The 27,490-nt window shown below is 35.6% G+C and overlaps 1 protein-coding gene across 1 annotated transcript; it reads right to left on the bottom strand.

The window, feature by feature from the left end:
• Positions 1-1,233: 1,233 nt before the first annotated feature.
• LOC111892593 (uncharacterized) lies at positions 1,234-1,859 on the bottom strand. The gene is made up of 2 exons (XM_023888646.1): positions 1,518-1,859; positions 1,234-1,320 (listed from the first exon to the last, which is right to left on the bottom strand). The coding sequence occupies exons 1-2, from the start codon at positions 1,857-1,859 to the stop codon at positions 1,234-1,236; spliced, it is 429 nt and encodes a 142-aa protein (XP_023744414.1).
• Positions 1,860-27,490: the final 25,631 nt, after the last annotated feature.

The raw sequence follows: 27,490 nt of genomic DNA, 5'->3' as shown, positions 1-27,490 counted from the left end.
ATATTAATTTTGTAATTTATTTTTTCAAATAGGTTCAAAACGTTTCACCCGATAAAAATAACATTAATATTCAATTTCTCTCGAAAGTTTTGTACCTATAAAATATTTATCTATAATATATATTTTTATTAGTTTATAAATTTAAAATCACAACTAAATGATTTGTTTTTACATGTTTATTTTTAATTAACATAGAAGTTTTGTAATCAACAATTATAATTTTATATAAATAAAAAAAACATAAATCTTGTAATTAATAATTTATTTAAAATAATTGATTAATAGTTATGATTTTTTACCATAAAAATTTAATTATTTTTGCAACCGTGGTTTCCACGGGTTATAACCTAATATATATATATATATATATATATATATATATATATATATATATATATATATATATATATATATATATATATTAATTTTGTAATTTATTTTTTCAAATAGGTTCAAAACGTTTCACCCGATAAAAAAAACATTAATATTCAATTTCTCTCGAAAGTTTTGTACCTACAAAACATTTATCTATAATATATATTTTTATTAGTTTATAAATTTGAAATCACAACTAAATGATTTGTTTTTGCTTCTTGTTTAAAGTTAGATAATATTATAATTATATGTCGTTTTAAAATGTTTCGGTTTTTGAAAACCGAATTATAAAAACCGATCCAACCGAATTGTAATTGGATCGGATCAGATTGGATTTGAAATTAGTTTGGACAATTCGGATCCATGTTTTGAAAACCGAAATCAATTTGGATTTACTTGATTGGATCGGATCAAACCGATCCATCCAAACGAACACCCCTAGGTTTGGTAGTGAACCTGCGGTAAGATATGACATTTCACATTTCTAGTGGGTTGGTTGTGACTAAACCCTAAGCCTACCAAGCTTATGGTATTCGTTTCTAAGATTTTTTAGGATCAAGATAATCACATTTGAAGGGAATAACCATAGAAATTCAGAAAAAAAAAAAATCTATAAATATACAAACTATTGATACTTACTTTTAATCAAAATTGTCTTCTTGATCACATCAAGAACACCATAACATCGCAATAATCGCGATCACAAATCAAAGCCATCCCTCTTGATCACATAAACATCAATCAAATCCAAAGATCATATTTAGACCACCAAGATCAACCAACCAAACAATCAAAAAAATTTCTTCTTTTTCATAAACATTGTAGCGACCTTTGGCAAATTAGGTTCACCAGATTCGATTACACAACATTAGCAGCAACCACATTCACGCACTCATAATCGATTGCTTTCAATCTTATTACAGCAGCAAACCTCTCAACATCAACCTCAAATTGAAAAATCGCAAATTTACAACTTTTCTTGATTGTTGTACAATCCATATATAAAAGGGAATAACCATAACCATAAAGGTTTATAAATATTAAATCAAATCAAGAATTGGGTTTCGATAAATACACCATGAAATTGAAACAGAAACCTGATTGATTCAGGTCGGGTCAGATCATGTCCTGAGACCATAAACCATCTTTGAGTATTTATCTTTAATCCACCTAAAGCTTTTCTTGATCGACCCTTTGACTTTTCCTTCGACAGTATAAGCTTTGTAACTAGCAACCCTTTTCTTTCGTTGCAATTCTGGATCAGTCAAGCTCCAGATTCTTGAAATCGACCCACCACTGTTTCCTTTCTTGAACTCCATACCCGTTTGATTATTGTTATATGTGTTTTCGATCTGGGTTTGTGAAGACGATGCATAAGATGCACTATGGCATCTGAAATCTTGAATGTTAGGTGGATTGTGGGTGTTGTAAGCCTCTATTTGCATCTTGTTTCCATTGTAGGATTTGGATCTAAAATCTTCCATTTTTAGGGTTTGTGTTTTCCCCCCTCTCTCTACTCTCTAGTAAGTTTGTGGATTTCTCTTTCTCTCTCTAGTGGCATGAGGATAAAGAGAAAAAGGCAGCTAAAGGACTCGTGATATTGTGGAGGATTTAATGGAGAAATCCCAAATTCATGTGATTTTGTGTGGATTTAGGATATTTAATGAGGTGGATTGTAGTTCCCAATTATGAGAAACAATGGAATATTAAATATGTTTACAAAAATTTAATATGATCTATAGAATATATTCTATAGTCTATACAAAATATTCTATGGTCTATACAAAGGAAAGTGTGATCTAATTATTATAATTGTGATATTTGTATTTTGAACTATAGAATAATTATAAAAAAGTCAATTAGTTATGTCACGCATGTCATATATAGTAAATTTGACCAAATCAATATAAACAATAATCCTACCTCACTTCAATTTTTAAATCGAAAATCATTAAAAAAAATCAATCTAAAGTTCCAATGTACGAGTCAAAACTTATGCACGATTTTACAAGGAGGAAGTTAGTGGTTGCATTCAATGTTCCATATTTTAGTGTTTTTCGATTATTAATTTATTATCTCTAGGTTCGACCAAGTTTGTTGATTCTAAAATATACTTGTTAGTTTAGTTATGTGACAATAGAAAAATGTATGGTAATAGTATTATTTAAAACCTTTTATATCGTTTTTATTTTATTTTATAATTTTCTTTAAATAAAATGATTTAAAAAATGTTATATAATAGTGATAAAATATAAAAATTAAATTGTATGTGAATATATAGATTGAAGTCCTAGTCTTTAGGACTCATGTTTATTTTTTGGTTCCTAATTGTATGCAGGTAGGTTAGGAGTGTATTTATAACTATGTATTTATAACTGTAACATTATATGAAAACTTGAGATCCATCTTCTTTACTCTGTTATGGTATCAGAGCATTAGGATACTCATAATCCTTTTCGTTTTTTTTATCGGGCATAATCCACCATGGCAACCGCCACCAATCAGCAATTCCTCGTTGCCGTCCAAATTGCCTCCACCAACCTGAACTTTCAAATTCCACCCATTAGCATCAAGCTAGATTGTCAAAATTATTCCTTGTGGCGTACCACAATTGTTTCTGTCCTTGAATGTTTTGATCTTGATTCCTTTATTCTCAATCCGGCTCCACCTCCTGAAACTATTACTCTTACTGCCCCTGCCCTACAAGCAGTCGATGCACCACCTGTTGTTCCATATCCACACCAACCACTACTCCCTCTAGTGACACTCTCCTTGACAATGCTATCTCCATTCCACTTCCTATTGTTCCATCTCCTAAGACAGACTCCACACCAACCACTACTCCCTCTTCCACCACCTTTAATTCCTCGGACACACCGGTCACTTCATCCATCCCTTCACCACATGCCACTTCTCCTACTGATCCTCCCACGCCACCTTGTCCATCTCATCTGCACCCCATAATTAGTTCTCAGGCGAAAAGCCCACCTCCAACATATTTCTGACCCGCTGCCAACTCAAGCCACCAAATGACTACACGAGCTCATACTAACTCCCTCAAACCAAAAATCTTCCGCACCGATACTGTTTCTCCACCCACTGTTAAGCCAAACAATATTCCCCAATCCCTTCAAAATCCTTTTTGGTTAAATGCAATGAAAAATGAATATGAAGCTTTAATGCGTAATAAGACTTGGACACTTGTTCCACGTCCATCTAATGCTAATATTGTTGGTTGTAAGTGGATTTTCAGAATCAAGCGACATTCGGACGGTACTATTGAACGGTACAAGGCGAGGCTCGTTACTAAGGGATTTAGTCAAGAGGAAGGAGTTGATTTTTTTTAAAAATTTTAGTCCGGTGATAAAACCCACCACTATTTGATTGGTGATCTCCATTGCTCTATCCAAAAAATAGGTCATTCACCAATTGGACATAAACAATGCCTTCTTGAATGGAGTGTTAACGGAAGAAGTATACGTGGAACAACCACGTGGGTTTCAACATCCTTCTCCTCCCAATGCGGTATGCAAACTTCATAAAGCCTTGTATGGCTGAAACAAGCACCAAGAGCATGGTTTAATCAACTCAAGCAACGTCTAGTTACTCATGGTTTTAGAGCATTTCACTCTAATACATCTTTGTTTGTTCATACCTCTAATGTTGTTGTCATCTATATCTTAGTTTATGTTGATGACTTAATAATTACATGCAATAATCCATACATGATACAACAACTCATCCAGCATCTCAATTAAACATTTGCATTGAAGGATCTTGGTAATCTTACATATTTTCTTGGTGTCCAAATACTAACTCAAGTCATGGACTTCAATTGTCACAACAACAATATATTTGTAATATCCTCCTATGCACAAAAATGCTTGATGCAAAGCTAGGCACGACACCAGCAGATCCTTCACTACCTTTACACCTTGATGATGACCCCTTTTCAGATCCTAAGCTCTATAGACAAACAGTTGGTTCCTTACAATATGCAACTATTACACATCCGGACATCTCTTTTGTTGTCAATAAAGTTTGTCAATTCATGCATGCACCTACAACTCTCCATTGGCAGGCGGTAAAGCGAATTTTAAGGTTTCTAAATGGAATTTTGTACCATTGTCTCCATTTTCACAATCACACAGCCTCATCTCTTTCAACCTATTCAGAATCTGGTTGGATTTTAGACAAGGTTGACAGCCACTCATAATATGGGTTTGTTGTTTTTCATGGTCCAAACTTGATTAGTTGGACATCCATAAAACAATGGGTAGTTGCAAGATCTAGTACAGAGGCAGAATACAGAGCATTAGCCTACACAGCAGATGAACTCTTATGGGTGCAACATCTTCTACGTGACCTCCAGGTGCCTATGACAAAACCTCATGTAATTCTTTGTGACAATGTAGGTGCCTCATTCATGCGCAAAAATCCAATCATTAGCACCAGATCCAAGCACATTGCATTAGATTTTCATTTTGTAAGAGAACAAGTTGATGCTGGTACACTACAAATTGGTCATGTTTCATCTCTTGATCAACTAGCCGATATGTTTACCAAACCTTTAGCCAAGGATCGCATCAGTACTCTACGTCACAAGCTTCAAGTTTGTCCCCTCTTGAGCTTGCAGGGGGTAATAGTGATAAAATATAAAAATTAATTGTATGTGAAGATATAGATTGGAGTCCTAGTCTTTAGGACTCACGTGTATTTTTTGGTTCCTAATTGTTTGCAGTTAGGTTAGGAGTCTGTTTCATTCTTCTGTGTATTTATACCTGTAACATTCATTCAGTTCAATATATGAAAACTTCATATCCACCTTCTTTACTTTATTATTATATAATTATTTAAACAGAAAATGCCTATAACTATCACGATCATAATAAACCACCATTACCACCACCGTTCACCATATTTGTTCAACACTCGAAGATATGCTTCGGGTATGCGTGTTGGACTTTGGAGGGAGCTGGGATACATACCTCCCACTAGCAGAGTTTTCATACAATAATAGTTATCATGCTAGTATCGACCGACCACCGATTGAGATGTTGTATGGTCGGAGATGTAAGACCCCTGTTTGTTGGGGTGAGGTAGGGCACCGGGTCATGGGGAGCACCAAGGTGGTGCTCAAGATGACTGAGTTGATCCAGCAGGTGCGTGACAGGCTACGAGTCGCACAGATCCATCAGAAAATCTATGTTGACCGGCGTCGATCGGATCTTGAGTTTCAGGTGGGGGATTTCGTCTTGCTGAAAGTGTCACCATGGAAGGGTGTCATTAGGTTCTGGAAGAGGGGAAAGCTAGGGACCCAATATATTGGACCGTTCAGGATTACTGTCCGGGTGGGAAAGGTGGCCTATCGCTTAGATCTACCTGACGAGCTTAGCCAGATACCCAACACCTTCCATGTGTCCCAACTTCGGAAGTGCGTTACAGACGAGGTTGTGGTTGTTTCTCTGTACGACATTCAGGTGGACGAGAGCCCGAACTACATTGAGAGGCCCGTTGCGATTTTGGATAGAAAGACCAAGGTTCTTCGGAACAAGGAGGTGAAGTTAGTAAATGTGCAATGGCAGCACCGAAGAGGCTCTGAATGGACATGGGAGCCGGAGGAGGAGATGCAAGAGCATTACCTGGATTTGTTCGCATCAGCAAACTTCGAGGACGAAGTCTAGTTCAAGTAGGGGAGATTTGTAACGCTCGTTTCAGGTATCAATTTCTTTTAGAATTTTAGGGTTTCAGAGTGGAACTCGACGAGTTGGGGAGCTCCAACTCGTCGAGTAGAGATCATTGTGGGACACGGGATTTAGGATCTACTCGAAGAGTTAGAAGGCCCAACTCTACCGCCTCGTTCCCGAGTTTAACAAAAGAAAAGAAGAGAAGAGAAAAGAAAGTCATGAGAGAAAAGAAGAGAAAGGAAAGAAAAACAAGATTTTCTTTTGTTTTCCCTAGTTGGAGAGAAGTGGAAGGAAAATGAATCATTTTGTTCTTTCTTTCCAATTCCTCCCAAATCGGAAGGAAAGTTAGGAGGGAAAGTGATCCTCCCATTTCCCTCCACTTCCTTCCACTTCTCTCCTTTAATGAAACTCGGGAACACCAATTTCTTTTATTTTCTTCTCATTTCCACCCATTTCCTTTCCTTTCTCTCATTAAGTTAAACTCGGGAACGGGGTATACGAGTAGGCACTGTAAAGGAAAACCCTAAATTTTAGGGTTTGCACCCTATATAATCTCCTTAAAACCTTGAGGCTGACCTTCCATCAACCTCCAAACCCTAAGAACGTCAATGCTAAACCCCTAATCCCCATTTTCTCTCATATTATGAGCTAGAGTGACTTTTGGAGCTTAAGAAGAAGAAGATAGTGAGAAGAAGGAGGAGATCTAGCAAACAAAGCCTTCACTCTTGAGCTTGACCATCTTGTGCGCTATTGTAAGCATTCAAGATTCGATTTTTATCTTAGAATATGACTAGATCTTGAGTTTACTCTTCATCTCCCATCATTCTTGTTGATTGCATGCATGGGGTTCATAAAGTTTGCAACTTTATGAATCTCCAGGGTAAAATGGTCCCATGGTGGGCTAGATCTAGCTTTTGGTCAAGCATGGATGCCATGCATGAATATTAGAGTATAATTTCCCTTTTAGCCATTTTGACTTCAAGACATACATATCCATAAAGCCTCCATCTTTGGAATGTTTTGAGGATTAGAACCTCTTCTGGAAAGGAGGGATTCCAAATCCCTAGGGTCTTGAACCACATGGCTAAGATTTTGAGCTTTCCAACCTTTGTTAAGGGCTTTAGAGTATTCAGAGTGGTTAAAGAGGATAAAGTTGGAAACTTTATCCTTCTAGACACCTTTAGGTTTCAGATCTAATCCTTAGAGTCCTTGCAAACGACGTATCATCGGAATAAGCAAACAGGGGGGTACTCGACGAGTTGCCCTGGAAAATCAACGAGTTAGATCGGGTTTCCCCATCGACTGGATATTAAGTGAACTTACTGAGTCGATGAGACAACTCTGCGAGTTGGCTAGGGTTTGTCCCGATTTTTTGGACTTTGAAGGAACCCGACAAGTTGCTAGATGCACTCGACGAGTAGGGATCAACATGGACTGTTGACCTTGACTGATTACTTGGACTTTGACAAGGGTCGACCAAGTTTAACTTTGAGGGTATTTATGGTATTTTGGGATTTTGACAAGTTAATCACGTGATGGTTATAGGCAGTTGAGTTGGAGCTGCACGTTGGGACTTATCTGATCCTATCTTATCAGTTCAGAATTCTTGGGAGGTAAGTCTCCTCACCATACCAATAGGTCGAAGGCACCAAGGCTGGCCCATTATTTGTTATGTGACATGCTAGTTGTTATGGGATATGCGGTATGCTAATTGTAATTGTAGTACTTTCATGAAAGACCTCGGGGGGTTCCCGAGGTACTTGGGTGTAAGACCTTGGAGGGTCTCCATGGCATCCTTAGTAAAGACCTCGGGGGGTTCCCGAGGCACTTGGGTGTAAGACCTTGGAGGGTTTCCATGGCATCCTTGGGCTAAGACCATGTGGGGGTTCCTATGGCTCCTGGAGTAAGACCCTGTAGGATTTCCAGGGCATCCTTATATGTTTGTATGTCTGATTTATATGGTAGTGGGCTAAGACCATGTGGGGGTTCCCATGGCACCCGGAGTAAGACCTTGGAGGGTTTCCAGGGCATCCTGATATGTTGTATGCATGACTTATATGGTTTATGTAGCTTTTATAGCTAATATGGATTATGTGATTATGTGGATTGTGTGGGGTATGCTCTGGGGAACTCACTAAGAATTAGCTTACAATTTGTTGATTGTTTCAGGTACTTCTGAGCCTAAGGGCAAGGGAAAGGCTTGATGGCGCAGCATGCACTCTCTCAGGCATTTTATGGGACACTCTGATATTAGAAATAAAAATGTTTATATTATGAATTTGAAAACAATTGTTCTTGAGATTATGTGGTTTATTGGAAATGTTTTGATTATTTAAAAATGAAAACTTCTTTTTGAAAATTTGGGTTGTTACAGTCTAGACTCCGGTTAAGCTCCAAAGAATCCATTAACATATCCTGAACTCGCTTAATTATCCATGTGCTCCAAATTACCCTGAAAAATCTTAACAAACGTGAGCATTACGGGCATTCTACAAAATAACCACGAAACACATCATACATAAGAATAATCGGGAGTTAGTTAGCTTTTTAAAACAAAATATCAAGGAATTTGTGCTAAAAGATGCATATAAAATGCATCTAACAATGGTATCAAAGAAATCCCATCCTAACCCTATTTCTTTTCTATGATACTTCCTTCCTTCCAACATTATTCTCCCAACGACAACATCTTCTCCTGTTCTGATCCTTCTTATTATTCTTCTTCTTCATATTTCTAGTCTATCTTTATTGATTCCACGTCACTTCTCTCCATCATGCCAGGAGATGAAGGCTCTTCCTCAAATAAAAAACCATATGGTGTGGTCAATATCAAGACCCATGTCCCCATTATTATTGATTTCAATGAACTTAATTATGATGCTTGGAGGGAATTGTTTGAGTCCCATTTTCGAGGATACCGTATGCTAGGTTTTCTCACAAGAACCTCAATTTCCAAGTTTGATGTTGATGAAGAATGGTACACACTCGACTCTATTGTAAAATCATGTATCTATGCAACTCTTACTCAACCTCTACTCACATCCATAGTCAAGAAGAACTCCACCGCTCACTCCATCTAGCAATCTCTTGAAGATCTGTTACGTGACAACAAAGGTACACATGCCATTGAACTTGAAAATGAACTTCTTTTCACACCTCTTAGCCAATATCGAAAATCTCATACCCAAAAAGTGATGGGTTTTGGCTATAAGACATCCTATGTGCTCATACAAACCCTAATGCTTGGATCTAGGTTTCTCTATTGTACATGCAAATTATCCAAGACTATAAACCCTAATTCTAGCATTCAAGTAATCATATTAACATGAGAATAGGTTTAAGATATTACCTTGATTGTTATGTAGCAATAACAATCCCAATTCCTCCTTGTATTGACTTTAGAAAGCTTAGAGTCACAAATGTCACTCCTCTAATGGTTCACAAACACCAATAGCAAGAGGATGAAGAGGAGAGAGGATGGAGGCTGCCCTAAAACTTGTGAAACCCTAGAATAAAGCTTAGCCACGTTTTTGGTCCTTAAGGGATCTATATATAGGAGGCTATTAGGGTTATCTAATAAGGAAACCCTAATTTGGATGCTTAAGCCCTAAGCAACCCATGGACTCCTTTAATTAAGGCCTTGGACGATTTCCTTATGGGTTTCCCCATAGAATTCGTCCACTCCTTAATATAAGACAATCCATGGCCCAAATTGCAATTATCTTATAATTACGATTCCAGTCCCTTAAGTTTAATTAATCTCTTTTAGCCACAAAACTAATTACCAATTAATTATTGACTAATATTAATTAAACAATATGATTTCTCCTTTAATATATTATTCTCATAATATATTAATAAATCATATTTAATCCTTTCTCTCCATATTTCATTCTATCAAGTTGCTTTGGTGAAGGCAACCCAAAAGGACCATGCACCATCGGGTCAAGTACATACCAAAATAGTTATGGACTTAGACACTAATCCAACAGTCTCCCACTTGGATAAGTCTAATAAGTATTATGCGTATGACTTCAGATCCTGATATGCAATCGTAGCTTTCCAAAGCCGCTGTCAACTCTGATCCTATCAGATACGCGTGTTCTTTAGATAAGGGATCATATATTCCTCCATTCTAGATATCATATGAGATATGATTTCAAATCATTCTCTTTGTACTATATTTCGATTCCTGATTTATGACGACTGACTAATTGAACAAATCAAATTAGCCCTAGCCCGGCCGAGCATTTACGTTTGTCATCACTAAATCATCGAGGGGCCCAAAGATATCGCTTTTATCCTACTTTGGATAAAAGGAACAGATAAACTTTGATACAATGCTTGCTTGCACTCACTTACCGAATTACACACAACAATATGTTTTATAACACCAAGTTACTAGTGCGTTTACATATTATCAATGTGCAACCAATTTGCAAGATACAACTCACACATCTCGGTTTCAAGAATATAAGATGTTATCATCTCACCAATCACTCGTGATACAATTTCATGGAGTGATCCAAGTGAGCGTGGGTTTGATCCAATGCTCAAATCATATTCATAAGCACTCATGAACATTGCAGCAAACATTTGCTTATGTCTAATACTCTTTTAGACAATCCACACACCAATTCACGACAGTCTTCATTCAAATCTACTTCCAACATATGAATGACTGTGGCCCGTTCGAATAATTCGATTATTCTTAATAAACTCAATTATTCTGGAAGTCAAAACATGCAAAGTGAAACACAAGAATAATACTAATCCCATATGGCCTCAAACCTTTGAGTATAAATAAAACTCCTTTTATTTATCACCATATTGATTACTCATTATTTGTCGTTTCGGGTAATCAACTTCTTACTTAAATTATTACACTTGTCCCATGCTCTTAGCATGCACACAATGTTTACCTATGGTTCTTACTTTTGTGAAATAGATCAAATTGAACACATTTCCAAGCATTCTCATTTCACAACTCCAAATCCTTTTTCATAAGTGTAAGAATATCAAATTCTTGCTACTTATAGAATATGCTAGATTCTAACATTCTATGCAACGATCCTTTCGTAATGTCACTGCACCAAAGTCACAAAGACTATCACCAATGATATTACAAAGTCCTCTAACGGAGATTGTTACAAGACAATTCCTTAGATATGATGTCTCTCACTCAAAGTACATTCCTTTGAACATCCTTTTTCATAAAAGTTTCTAATCTAGTCATAGATTTTTCAATATTCAATTCCCAATATGGACACGCTTCCATATTTTCGATATGACAACTCATTCTTAATAGAATTTTATCTATTCGTAATAATGTCGATATAGTCCATCCAATATGAAACATTTCCATAATTTCCATATGACAACTCATTCTTAATAGAATCTTTTCTATTCATAATAATGTCAATATGGTCCATTCAATACCATGCTTCCAACTACTCACAAGCAACCAATCCTCGTCGAACTTTGGATTGTCCTTTGATAGTTGTTTAATTATTTTAGTCAAAACCGATTCTAGTCCCTTTTCCCTCTAAATGCGCTAGACATTTGGAAAATTTTAGAATGGTCAAACATTAAAGCATTTGCAATCGATCCTATACCCGAAGCGTATGGGACACGACGCATAATGTTTTATTTGCTATGTTCTCGAAATTCGAATTGTGAAGAGGAATGCCGTAATCATAATCGAAATTTTAAGAACACACTATGTACCTTTGACTAAATTTATTAACATTTCTCAACCTAAGCCTTTAGATTTGAAATGAAGCATAATATTCTCTCCTTTAATTATAGCAAAACAACTTTACAACCCTTACGACTTTGCAAGGTATAACTCTTGTTTTCTATAATTAATATTGCCATCTTGCAATACGTGCCTTAATAATCATACAATCATAACATTTATGCTCCCACTATCATGATGATTATTATAACATAACACTTATGCTCCCACTAGCTTCGACATGTATTCATAAACATCTTGACTTCCAGAAAAACAATACTTATTGAATTTCTTAAGTCCATGTTTTTAATACTTAGTGCTTTGATAATCTTTTATCAATGCTTCTTGAACTTATACACCTTTGCATTAGATAGTTCATATGTGTGTCTAAACAATTAAGACTAATTGCCAAACCTCACAATTCAAATCATGGAAAGGGATACCGTAACCATAATCGAATTCGAGAATGCAATTTTACAATCACTATCTTCTAAAAATCTTTCTTAGTGAAAGCATTTACTCACAATCATTTTCATGAAGGAGGAAATCTTATGACACTTAGATTTAAACGGTGTATGTGTTCCTATCCATGTGAATTTGTTAAAACCAAAGTTTACGACAAATTCAAACTCATATGGACCGAACTTTCTTAATCTTGATTTCTTGCCTTATGGTAGCACAGCTGCCCACCATGTCTTCCAAGTAGTTAAACAGCTCACCCTTTCCTATCAATGTACCTTTCATTGATTAAGGTGCCTTGCCTTTTATGTGTTCAAAATGAGAACTCATAGGACTCACATGCATAATTAACTCAATTGGAACAGCACAGAAACAAAATAATGTCAACACGATAGGTTGTAAACCTCAACTCGTGTGCTAGTGATGATCGATAAGGTTTATTTGATTTGTTCTTGAAACTTTTCAAGACCATTAAGACTCCCACTGACTCCTTGACATATAAGATTCTTTTGTCAATAAACATTTCTTGACAAACAAATATTCAAGAGTTAGTGTAGCTTTTATCATAACATTTCATAAAATGGTCCTAGTTGGTCTTTGTCTTATTCAAGACATCACAACTTTCCATATTTGATGAATGTTATAAACCTTTAATACTTTTCACTCATTGTCACAATCTTAACTTTAAGACTTGTTATTGGAACGAAGTATGATAGACTTCTTGATTTAACCATTTCTTCAATACTTGACTCCTCTTCTCAAACATACAATTGTACTAAGACTCACTTAGAGGATCAATTGAGATATGGTTCTTATCATTAAGACCTATCATAAAGCATAAAAGCTACTCTCCCTTCTTCTTAGAATGGAGAAACTTTTATCTTTCTGCCTACTTGATTCTTCTTATTCTTTTTGCTATTGATTTAAACCTTTTAATCAATTCCGAATTACACTTAATCTTGTAAGTATAATCATATTTACTAAACCTTTAGTAAATCATGACGAATATATTTGTTACTTTTTTGGTGATCTTGATCAACACACAACTTTGTGTACTTGATCTCCTAGTCCTTCACTTGACACTTTGTCAACGAATCAGTCTAATTTCCAAATATGAAATTTCTCATTCATCATGCAACCAATTTGCGTGATTCCAAATTTCTGTCCAATTGAAACTTGGGTGATGAGAAATTTTCCCTATTTGGTAAATTCTCGACCTTACCATAAATAAGAACCATATCCATTTGTTATAGAAATATTCAAACATCAATTTTCATAACAATTTCATTGCAAGGAAGTAAACAAATAAATAAATAAATAAGTCAAACAAAATTTATTTTATTTATAAAAGCAGCGGAAAACATTTGTCCTTACAATGCAAAATCCATTGAAAACTATGTATTTCAAAAAGGAAAATTTCTAACAACTCTATCATAACTATCTAAGCTCAAAATCTAATCTTCAAGTCCATGTGATCGAGATCCATCTCTTTGTGATTAGATTCATCTTGCTCTCTCACTAAGCTTCCTTTCTTTTCACCGATCCTACAAAACATTCAAATGCAATCTTATCACATCTTGTATTAAGAATCAATGAATATGAACTTAATGGAGTTAGATAGTGGATTTTACCTAAAGTAGAGCCATACGTTCTGACTCTCCCATCTCTTAGATCTCTTAGGTAAATATGGCAACTTCGTCTCCAATGCCCCTTCTCTTGGCAATAAAAGCAAATTGACTCTCTTGGAACAGGACATGGAACTACTTCAGTCATTGCCTTTCTCTTATGATCAGACTTTTCGATCATAGCATGTCTTTCGTTGCCATTGTCTATATCCATAGAGGTCTTGAAGGCAGATTCACCAATCAACTTTGCTTTTCTATTGTGCCAAACCATTGCTGATTCAGCAACAATAAGCATATAGGTGAGATCTATAAGGGTCACGTCGTGGTTCATCATATAGTACTCTCTTACGAACTCACTATACGAGTTAGGAAGTGACTGAAGAACTCAATCAACAGCCATCTCCTCACCGACAACGGATCCCATCATTCTTAACCTATCAATGTGTGACTTCATCCCTAGGACGTGTGCACACACCGACTTTCCTTCTTTATGTTTACTTGCCAAAAGGGCTTGAGTGAAGCATGGTTTCTTGTTCCTTGATCGAATTGTGGAATATCATCTTCATGTGGAATGCTTGTTCCATGGGATTTGGGAAGACCATAGTTGTCGAACTTAGACATCTACAAAACGGGAGAAACAAATTCAAGTTAGTTGATTGATTGAGTCCTTAGTAAATCACCCAAATGAGATACTAAGGCTAGGACCCAACACAATATTCTACAACTCGGGAGAGGGATGCCGTAACCCAAATTGCAGAACATTTGAAGGTAAGTGAATGACGATTCACTAATTTCCACCATGAAAAACGAAAAAGAAATTTTAAGTTTTAAATCTATGAAAACTCCTAGAACCTATGAGATTCATTGAACACTTCAATGGCATGTTTAAATCTCGATATGCCCCTCTTGTTTGTGACTGGGATGCCGAGGATCACAAAGCGGGTATGAATAACCATGCCAACTACATGGTGCCCCCACATGTTACAGTCACCTATTCGATGTGCCGGTAAACCACACACGCTCCACCGAACTATAACAAACATTGAGTCACCCTTTGCTACCTTTTCTTAGAACCATTTAGTGTGCCGGTAAACCACACACGCTCCACTAACGTCTTCGCAAGGGTACAAAGTGTAATTTTATGGAATTGCATCAATTCACTTTGCCTAAGTAACTAAGATTGGGAATTTGAAAAACATTTAGTTACTTTTGTACTACATTATACTTATAATGGAAGGTTTCGTCCTATCCTACCCGTTCGGCTAACGACCCTCCACTAGTCAAGAGTGCGGTGGGTAAGAGTGGATACCCATTCAATCGCCATTTTATAGGTAATTTCCTTAAACACCCCTTATAGACCAGCTTCGTGAATGAGGCCTACTAACGGTAAGACTGACTTTTACTCATACATATATAATGTTAGACTTTTAATGTTATATATAGTATAGGGTGTATTTTACACTTTTAAAATATTAGGTGGTCAAATTTAACAATTATACTTTTAATTTAATTAAACTTTAAACCAAAAACTTTATGGATTTATTAAACCTCTTTTAATTATACACCTTAATTAATTAATAAAACCATAAGGGTGAGATTTGAACTTTTTCAAAACAATACTAGGGTTTTAGAATTTAACATTCCTAATTAAACTTTTAATCAACTTTTAAATTCCAAAACTTGAGGGCAAGTTTTGAAACATTTCAAAACATTAGGGTTTAGAATTTAAATATACATCAAAATTAAACTATTAATCCAAAATTTAAATTCCAAAACTTGAGGGCAAGTTTTGAAACCTTTTCAAACAATAGGGTTTTAACTATTTAAATTTCAAAACAACAAAACTTTTAGGTTCAAATTTAAACTATAAAACTTAAAGGGGAAATATGAAACTTTTCATAACAACAAGGATCAAATAACAAATAATCTAAATTAACATTTAATCACATAATTATCCATATTTGATTTATTTAATGATTTCTTGCAAAACAATTTACCAATTAATCAAAATTATCAATCAATTATCACATAAGGAAACAATTATCTTATTAATTGATAAATATCTTCAATTAGATCAAGAATATAGTCAAATATATCATAAAATCGGATTTATATTGATCTAATATGATAAGGCAACTATCCTTAAGCAAAAACAGCAAGAAATCTCGAAGTTTGCTCCTTCTGACGAGTTGACTCGTCGAGTCAAGCATGGACTCGTCGAGTCAGCATGGACTCGGCGAGTTCAGCTAAGGACTCGGTGAGTCCAGCCTCCAGAAACCAAAAAAATCGAATTTTTCAAACATATAATGCATCAATACAATAGAAACCAGTCTAGGCTCTGATACCACTGATGGGTTTTGGCTATAAGACATCCTATGTGCTCATACAAACCCTAATGCTTGGATCTAGGTTTCTCTATTGTACATGCAAATTATCCAAGACTATAAACCCTAATTCTAGCATTCAAGTAATCATATTAACATGAGAATAGGTTTAAGATATTACCTTGATTGTTATGTAGCAATAACAATCCCAATTCCTCCTTGTATTGACTTTAGAAAGCTTAGAGTCACAAATGTCACTCCTCTAATGGTTCACAAACACCAATAGCAAGAGGATGAAGAGGAGAGAGGATGGAGGCTGCCCTAAAACGTGTGAAACCCTAGAATAAAGCTTAGCCACGTTTTTGGTCCTTAAGGGATCTATATATAGGAGGCTATTAGGGTTATCTAACAAGGAAACCCTAATTTGGATGCTTAAGCCCTAAGCAACCCATGGACTCCTTTAATTAAGGCCTTGGACGATTTCCTTATGGGTTTCCCCATAGAATTCGTCCACTCCTTAATATAAGACAATCCATGGCCCAAATTGCAATTATCTTATAATTACGATTCCAGTCCCTTAAGTTTAATTAATCTCTTTTAGCCACAAAACTAATTACCAATTAATTATTGACTAATATTAATTAAACAATATGATTTCTCCTTTAATATATTATTCTCATAATATATTAATAAATCATATTTAATCCTTTCTCTCCATAATTCATCCTATCAAGTTGCTTTGGTGAAGGCAACCCAAAAGGACCATGCACCATCGGGTCAAGTACATACCAAAATAGTTATGGACTTAGACACTAACCCAACAAAAAGACCTTTGTGTACATATTTTGAATGGATATCTCCATAATATGACAACATATCCAAGCTCCTTCTTCACACATATCCATTACCCACTTATAATCAAACACGTTCCAAACACAATGTTGAAGAAACCCCACTCAAAACAAATCGTCCTACTTAAGCATCCTAATCGGATCACTCATCGTCTTCTATTGTGCTATATGCGAGAAACAATAAACAAGCCCCATCTAACTCCAACCATGACGGTCGCCGCCCTAACCAGCCATGATGAGGAGGTGGCAGTTCCGATTAATGTCGAAAACAAACCTATGGGTCTGGTCATCAGCATTACCATCAGACACTACCTTGGCAGGCCTTTCCATGGCCTTACACACCATATTGGCCCCACTTCAAGCATGCTGCAGGAAACCCACACCAGCGCCGATCCACTGGACAAGCCCAACAGCATTAGTCCAACATTCTTGGAGCCCCACAAACTCGATCGCAACAGCCCCATACTACTTTTCATGCGACTACCACTCCTTAACTTTAGCCCCCATGGCAGTGGTTCCCCCCGATGTCACAAGATCAGGCCATAGACTTAACTCAAGTACTCAACTCTATGATCGTTAGTTGTGACACATATGCAAACTGGTACATGGATACGGGCGCGACCTCTCACCTTGCCACCGACACACATGTATACTCTCTTCTTTTAGCAGTAAAAGTAACATTAAAATCTATTCTTCTTGGCAATGGTTCAGCTATTCCCATTACCCATACCGGTCAATCAAAAATTATTACTACTCATCGCCCTTTACATCTTCATAATGTGCTTGTCACACCTAGTATTATAAAAAATCTTATATATGTGTGTCGTTTCACAACTGATAATCATGTTTCTATTGAATTTGATCCTTTTGGTTTTACTGTGAAGGATTTGGCAACTCTTCAGGTCCTACTTAGATGTGATAGCACTAGCGATCTATATCCCGCACCATATACTTTTCACCAGCGATCTATATCCGCGCCATCTACTTTTCAAAGCACCTATGTGGACAAAGTGTTAAAAAGGTTCAACATGCACAATTCCAAGAAAGGCGAGTTACCTATCCAGTGTAATGCCAGACCGAGTAAAACTCAGAGTCCGAGTATAGAGGCTGAGATAGTTGAGATGAGTCGAGTACCATATACTTCCGTTGTAGGCTCGATCATGTATGCTATGACCTGCACTCGACCTGATGTTGCCTTTGCTTTGAGCATGGTCAGCAGATATCAGGGGAATCCTGGCAAGGCTCACTGGATAGCGGTAAAGAATATTCTCAAGTACCTGCGAAGGACTAAGGACAGGGTTCTTACCCTTGGTGGGAGTGATGACTTGAAAGTAGCAGGATATAGAGATGCTAGCTTTCAGACTGACATGAATAATTTCCGCTCTCAGTCGGGCTAGGTCTTTAGCCTAAATGGAGAGGCAATTACTTGGAAAAGTTCCAAGCAAGATATAGCGACAGATTCCACTTGTGAATCAGAGTATATAGCAGCAAGCGAGGCAACAAAGGAGGATATATGGCTAAAGAACTTCATCAGAGACCTTGGAGTTGTACCAGCTATAAAGGAGCCAATGGAGATTTTCTGTGACAGCAATAGTGCAGTTGCCTTAGCCAAAGAACCAAGAGATCAAGGGAGATCCAGACACATTGACAGAAAATATCACTTCATCAGACATCAAATAGAAGAAGGAATCCTCATGGAAAAGAGGGTATCATCGGATGAGAACCCAACAGATCCCCTCAAGAAGGGACTGACCCGGGTTAAGCATCTCCAGCATGCTTGGAGCATAGGGCTGAAGGATGATATTAGTTTTAGTAGTTAGATAATCTTGAAATTTGTAAAATGTAATTGACATTTGATGATAAATAAAAGCTGTTATTTATGAGCAAAGTGTTGTTATCTCTTGTCAATCGCTTACTATTATTTCTTTTTGGATGTTTTGACTTCCAGAATAATTATGTTATGGTTTATATCATATTATTCAAACTCTCCACAATCGGTCATATGTTGGAAGTAGATATGAATCAAGACTGTCATGGGTTGGCTTGTAGAGGTCTAAGATGTTAGACAAAGCGGGGCTACAACACTCATGAGTGCTCATAAGTTATGAGTATTGGATTCAACCCACGCTCACTGGTATCACTTCATGGAATTTATCTCGAGTGATCTTGAGAAGGTAATATCATATAAGTCTTCAAACCTAGAGATATGATTTGTTTCCTATGAGTTGGTTATGCATTGATTGCACGAAAACGCATTGGTAACTCGATGTTATAAACCGTGCCTTTGTGTGTAATTTAACAAGTAGTAGAGCAAACATATGCGTCGAAGTTTATATGTTCCTTCTAGGATTAGAAGCGATATATGGGCCCCTCGATGATTTTGTTTTGACCCATGTACCAGGCCCGGTCAGAACTAAATTGATGTGTTTGTTGGATTAGTGTCTAAGTCCATAACTATTTTGGTATGTACTTGACCCGATGGTGCATGGTCCTTTTGGGTTGCCTTCACCATAGCAACTTGATTGGAGAAATAAATAGAGAGAGAGGTTATTATGATTTATTAATATGTTATAAGAATAATATATTAAAGGAGAAATCATATTTGTTTAATTAATATTGGTCAATAATTAATTAAGAATTAATTTTGTGATCAAATGTAATTAATTAAACTAGAGGGGCTGAATTGTAATTATGTGATAGTTACAAAATAAGGTAAGGATTATCTTAAGGATAGGTTGGATGAATTTGAGGTGATAAGGACCTTAGAATTCGACCATGATAAGGATTCAAGGCTTATCTTATGGGTTGCTTGGTAAGCAAGCAACTGGATAAGGATAAGGACTGAAACCCTATCTCTACACCTATATATACCCCATTTGGCTCTTGATTTCGTCCAGACCTTCCCAAGGCATCTTAGGGACAAATTCTTATACCTCTCCTCTCTCTTTATACCTTCTCCATTTTCTCTTGGTGTTTGTAAGCCATTAGAGGCACTACACTTGTGGTGCTTGCTTTCAAGACTTTGGGTTTGAAAATTTAAGTTGTTATTACAATATAACAATAAGAGGTATGTAATCTAACCTTCTTGGTTAATTTCGAAAATAGCAATCATGATTAGGGTTTAATTATGTGTTCATAATGTTGTGTATCTAATAGTGAAAACATAGATCAAATGCTAGGGTTGCATGTACACATAGGATTGTTTGTATAAAACCCAACAGTGGTATCAGAGCCTTTGGTTAACTTGTTTTCAATTAGTTTATTCAATTGTATGAACTTGACATATTAGGGTTTATGGCCAATAAACCCTAGGTGGCTAGGATTTTCGAGATTAGGGTTTGCAAACCCTAATTTGCAAGAGTTTGAACAAGATCTTCAAATCCTTTCCTTAACCCCTTAAATTTCGAAATCTAGGGTTTGTTTTAATCCCTTGATTTTCGAAATTTGGCCTCCTCCCCAAGATAAGATCCTAAATTTTAGGGATTTGGATTATCCCATATCTTGTAATTATCCTCTAATTGTTATATATGGTAATTAAAGATTTTGCATTATCCTATCCTTAAATTTCGAGATCTAGGGAGAATTTTTAAGGGATTAGGATATCTTAAATGTATAAATGGTAATTATCCTCATATTTTAAATAATCCCTTATGATTTAATAATTAAATTAATAGTCTAATTCAAGATAATTATTAAAATCAAGAGTTTTAATATTTAAAATTTTAATTTATATGTCATAAATTCTAAAATTTTAAGAGACATTAAAACTCAATTGTTTTTTTGAAAAGTTTCAAAACTTGCCCTCAAGTTTTGGAATTTAAAAGTTGATTAAAAAGGTTTAATTAGGAATGTTAAATTCTAAAACCCTAGTATTGTTTTGAAAAGTTCAAATCACACCCTTATGGTTTTATTAATTAATTAAGGTGTATAATTAAAGGAAGTTTAATAAATCCATAAAAAGTTTGGTTTACAATTTAATTGAATTAAAAGTATAATTGTTAAATTTAACCACCTAGTATTTTAAAAGTGTAAAATACACCCTATACTATATATAACATTAAAAGTCTAACATTATATATGTATGAGTAAAAGTCAGCCTTACCGTTAGTAGGCCTCATTCACGAAGCTGGTCTATAAGGGGTGTTTAAGGAAATTGCCTATAAAATGGCGATTGAATGGGTATCCACTCTTACCCACCACACTCTTGACTAGTGGAAGGTTGTTAGCCGAACGGGTAGGATAGAAAAAAAAATCTTCCATTAAAAGTATAATGAAGTATAAAAGTAACTAAATGTTTTCAAAAAATTCCCAATCTTAGTTACTTAGGCAAAAGTGAATTGATGCAATTCCATGAAATTACACTTTGTGCCCTTGCGAAGATGTTAGTGGAGCGTGTGTGGTTTACCGGCACACTAAATGGTTATAAGAAAAGGTAGCAAAGGGTGACTCAATGTTTGTCATAGTTCGGTGGAGCGTGTGTGGTTTACCGGCACATCGAATAGGTGACTGTAACATGTGAGGGCACCATGTAAGTTTGCATGGTTATTCACACCCGCTTTGTGATCCTCGGCATCCCAGTCACAAACAAGAGGGGCATATCGAGATTGAAACATGCCATTGAAAGTTCAATGTATCTCAAAGGATCTAGGAGTTTTCATAGATTTAAAACTTAAATTTCTTTTTTCATGGTGGAAATTAGTGAATCGTCATTCACTTACCTTCAAATGTTCTGCAATTAGGGTTACGACATCTCTCTCCCGCGTTGTAGCATATTGTGTTGGGTCCTAGCCTTGGAATTTCATTTGGGTGATCTACCAAGGACTCAATCAATCAACTAACTTGAATTCGTTTTTCTCCCGTTTTGTAGATGTCAAAGTTCGACAACTATGGTCTTCCCGAATCCCATGGAACAAGCATTCCACATGAAGATGATATTCAACGATTCGATCGAGGAACAAGAAATCATGCTTCGCTTCCTCCTCCTCCTCAAATCGTTCTCCCTAACCCACAAGATCGAAATATTGAAAGGTTCAATATCACTCAAGCCATTTTGGCAAGTAAACATAAAGAAGGAAAGTCAGTGTGTGCACACATCCTAGGGATGAAGTCACACATTGATAGGTTAAGAATGATGGGATCTGTTGTCGGTGAGGAGATGGCTGTTGATTGGGTTCTTCAGTCACTTCCTAACTCGTATAGTGAGTTCGTAAGAGAGTACTATATGATGAACCACGACGTGACCCTTATAGATCTCACCTATATGCTTATTGCTGCTGAATCAGCAATGGTTTGGCGCAATAGAAAAGCAAAGTTGATTGGTGAATCTGCCTTCATGGATATAGACAATGGCAACGAAAGACATGCTATGATCTAAAAGTCCGATCATAAGAGAAAGGCAATGTCTGAAGTAGTCCCATGTCCTATTCCAAGAGAGTCAATTTGCTTTTATTGCCAAGAGAAGGGGCATTGGAGACGAAGTTGCCATATTTACCTAAGAGATCTAAGAGATGGGAGAGTCAGAACGTATGGCTCTACTTTAGGTAAAATCCACTATCTAACTCCGTTAAGTTCCTATTCCTTGATTCTTAATACATGCTGTGATAAGATTGCATTTGAATGTTTTACAGGATCGGTGAAAAGAAATGAAGTTTGATGAGAGAGCAATATGAATCTAATGGACTTGAAGATTAGATTTTGAGCTTAGATAGTTATGAAAGAGTTGTTAGAAATTTTCTTCATGAGATACATAGTTTTCAATGGATTTTGCATTGTAAGGACAAATGTTTTCCGCTGCTTTTATAAATAAAATAAATTTTGTTTGACTTATTTATTTATTTGTTTATTTCCTTGCAATGAAATCGTTATGAAAATTGATGTTTGCATATTTCTACAACGAATGGATATGATTCTTATTTATGTTATTTATGGAAATATCGAGAATTTACCAAATAGGGAGAGTTTCTCATCGCCCAAGTTTCAATTGGACAGAAATTTGGAATCACGCAACTTGGTTGCATGATGAATGAGAAATTTCATATTTGGAAATTAGACTAATTCATTGACAAAGTGTCAAGTGAAGGACTAGGAGATCGAGTACACAGAGTTGTGTGTTGATCAAGTTCACCATAAGAGTAACAAAGATATTCGTCATGATTTACTAAGGTTTAGTAAATATGATTATACTTATAAGATTAAGTATAATTTGGAATTGATTAAAAAAGGAATAAATCAATAGCAAAACGAATAAGAAGAATCAAGTAGGCAAAAGGATAAAAGTTTCTCCATTTTCAGAAGAAGGGAGAGTACCTTTTATGCTTTATGATAGGTCTTAATGATTAAGAACCATATCTCAATTGATCCTCTAAGTAAGTCTTAGTACAATTTTATGTTCAAGAAGAGGAATCAAGGATTGAAGAAATGGTTAAATCAAGAAGTCAATCAAACTTCATTCCAATAACAAGTCTTAAAGTTAAGATTGTGACAATGAGTGACAAGTATTAAGAAGGTTTATAACATTCATCAAATGTGGAAAGTTGTGACATCTTGGATAAGACAAAGACCAACTAGGTCCAATTTATGAAGTGTTTTGATAAAAGTTACACTAACTCTTGAATATTTGTTTGTCAAGAAATGGTTATTGACAAAAGAATCTTATATGTCAAGGAGTCAGTGGGAGTTTTAATGGTCTTGAAAAGTTTCAAGAACAAATCAAATAAACCTTACCAATCATCACTAGCACACGAGTTGTGGTTTACAACTTATCGTGTTGACATTTTTTATTTCTATGTCATTCCAATTGAGTTACTTATGCATGTGAGTTCTATGAGTTCTCATTTTGAACGCATAAAAGGCAAGACATCTTAATCAATGAAAGGTACATTGACAGGAAAGGGTGAGCTACTTAACTACATGGAAGACGTGGTGGGCAGCTGTGCTACCATAAGGCAAGAAATCAAGATTAAGAAAGTTCGGTCCATATGAGTTTGAATTTGTCGTAAACTTTGGTTTTAACAAATTCACATGGATAGGAACACATACACCGCTCAAATCTAAGTGTCATAAGATTTACTCCTTCATGAAAATGATTGTGAGGAAATGCTTTCACTAAGAAAGATTTTAAGAAGATAGTGGGAGCATAAAAGTTATGATTGTATGATTATTAAGGCACGTATTGCAAGTTGGCAATATTAATTATAGAAAACAAGAGTCATTCTTTGCAAAGTTGTAAGGAAGGAATAGTTGTTTTGCTATAATTAAGGGAGAGAATATTATGCTTCATTTCAAATCTAAAGGTTTAGGTTGAGAAATTTTAATAAATTTAGTCAAGGGTACATAGTGTGTTCTTAAAATTTCGATTATGATTACGGCATTCCTCTTCACAATTCGAATTTTGAGAACATAGCAAATAAAACATTATGCGTCGTGTCCCATACGATTCGGGTATAGGATCGATTGCAAATGCTTTAATGTTTGACCATTCTAAAATTTTCCAAATGTCTAGCGCATTTAAAGGGAAAAGGACTAGAATCGGTTTTGACTAAAATAATTAAACAACTATCAAAGGACAATCCAAAGTTCGACGAAGATTGGTCGCTTGTGAGTAGTTGGAAATATAGTATTGGAAAATATGGAAATGTTTCCATATCGGATGGACCATATCGACATTATTATGAATAGACAAGATTCTATTAAGAATAAGTTATCATATGGAAAATATGGAAATGTATCCATATTGGGAATTGAATATTGAAAATCTATGTCTAGATTAGAAACTTTTATGCAAAAGGATGTTCAAAGAATATACTTTGAGTGAGAGACATCACGTCTATGGAATTGTCTTGTAACAATCTCCGATAGAGGACTTTGTAATATCATTGGCAATAGTCTATGTGACTTTTGTGCAGTGACATTACGAAAGGATCGTTGCATAGAATGTTAGAATCTAGCATAATCTATAAGTAGCAAGAATTTGATATTCTTACACTTATGAAAAAGGATTTGGAGTTGTGAAATGAGAATGATTGGAAGTGTGTTCAATTTGATCTATTTCACAAAGTAAGAACCATAGGTAAACATTGTGTGCATGCTGAGAGCATGGGACAAGTGTAATAATTTAAGTAAGAAGTTGATTACCCGAAACGACAAATAATGAGTAATCGATATGGTGATAAATAAAAGGTGTTTTATTTATACTCAAAGGTTTGAGGCCATATGAGATTAGTATTATTCTTGTGTTTCACATTTGCATGTTTTGACTTCCAGAATAATTGAATTTATTAAGAATAATCAAATTATTCGAACGGGCCACAGTCGTTCATATGTTGGAAGTAGGTATGAATGAAGACTGTCATGAATTGGTGTGTGGATTGTCTAAAAGAGTATTAGACATAAGCAAATGTTTTCTGCAACGTTCGTGAGTGCTTATGAATATGAATTTGAGCATTGGATTAAACCCACGCTCACTTGGATCATTCCATGAACTGTATCACGAATGATTGGTGAGACGATAACATCTTATATTCTTGAAACCGAGATGTGTGAGTTGTATCTTGCGAATCGGTTGCACATTGATAATATGTAAACGCACTAGTAACTTGGTGTTATAAAACATATTGTTGTGTGTGATTCGGTGCGTGAGTGCAAGCAAGCATTGTATCAAAGTTTATCCGTTCCTTTTATCCAAAGAAGGATAAAAGTGATATCTTTGGACCCCTCGATGATTTTGTGATGACAAACGTAAATGCTCAGCTGGGCTAGGGCTAATTTGATTTGTTCAATTAGTCAGTCGTCATAAATCGGAATCGAGATATAGTACAAAGAGAATGATTTGAAATCATATCTCATATGATATCTAGAATGGAGGAATATATGATCCCTTATCTAAGGACACGCGTATCTGATAGGATCAGAGTTGACAACGATTTTGGAAAGCTACGATTGCAGATCAGTTCTGAAGTCATACGCAGAATAGTTATTAGACTTATCCAAGTGGGAGACTGTTGGATTAGTGTCTAAGTCCATAACTATTTTGGTATGTAGTTGACCCGATGGTGCATGGTCCTTTTGGGTTGCCTTCACTAAAACAACTTGATTGGAGAAATAAATAGAGAGATAGGTTATTATGATTTATTAATATGTTATAAGAATAATATATTAAAGGAGAAATCATATTTGTTTAATTAATATTGGTCAATAATTAATTAAGAATTAATTTTGTGATCAAATGTAATTAATTAAACTAGAGGGGCTGAATTGTAATTATGTGATAGTTACAAAATAAGGTAAGGATTATCTTAAGGATAGGTTGGACGAATTTGAGGTGATAAGGACCTTAAAATTCGACCATGATAAGGATTCAAGGCTTATCTTATGGGTTGCTTGGTAAGCAAGCAACTAGATAAGGATAAGGATTGAAACCCTATCTCTACACCTATATAAACCCCATTTGGCTCTTGATTTCGTCCAGACCTTCCCAAGGCATCTTAGGGACAAATTCTTATACCTCTCCTCTCTCTTTATACCTTCTCCATTTTCTCTTGGTGTTTGTAAGCCATTAGAGGCACTACACTTGTGGTGCTTGCTTTCAAGACTTTGGGTTTGAAGATTTAAGTTGTTATTACAATATAACAACAAGAGGTATGTAATCTAACCTTCTTGGTTAATTTCGAAAATAGCAATCATGATTAGGGTTTAATTATGTGTTCATAATGTTGTGTATCTAATAGTGAAAACATAGATCCAATGCTAGGGTTGCATGTACACATAGGATTGTTTGTATAAAACCCAACAGTGTTCAGTTAAGTTCTATGTCAAACAAATCGGAAATCGGGAAACAAATGCTGGACAATAAGCAAGACCATGTTCCATGTATTTGTTCGGCTGATATCTAGAACATAGGATTATATGATTACTTATCTAAAATGGCGCTTCATAGTTCAACAGAGTTTTAAGAGCTACGATTGTTGATCGGTTCCTGAAGTCATACTTACAACTATAGTTATTAGACTTATCCAAGTGGGAGACTATTGGATATAGTGTCCAAGTCCATAACTATATTTGGTATGTACTTGACCAGACTCGGCATGGTCCATTTGGGTTGCACTTCTCCCGAACAATTTATGGATAATCTTTTGAGAATAGTATAAGTTATGATTTATTAATATATTATAAGTTCTAATATATTAATATAAAATCATATTATTTAATTAGTGTTGATCTATAATTAATCTAGAATTAATTTAGAGATCAAAAGTATGACTAATTAAATATTGGCTCTTGTATTTATATAGTGTGGGCTAATGCTTATTTGGAATGGGCTAGGCTTGCATGGAAAGTCCATGGATACTCCATTGAGCTTTAACCCATGGATCTCATGGAAATGAAAATACATGGGTATTAGGGTTTACATGGATGTAACCCTAATCCACCACAC

This window comes from Lactuca sativa, chromosome 5, assembly GCF_002870075.4.
Source record: "Lactuca sativa cultivar Salinas chromosome 5, Lsat_Salinas_v11, whole genome shotgun sequence".
In the NCBI taxonomy this organism is placed as follows: Eukaryota; Viridiplantae; Streptophyta; class Magnoliopsida; order Asterales; family Asteraceae; genus Lactuca; species Lactuca sativa.
This window is presented reverse-complemented; position numbering and strand designations above follow the sequence as displayed.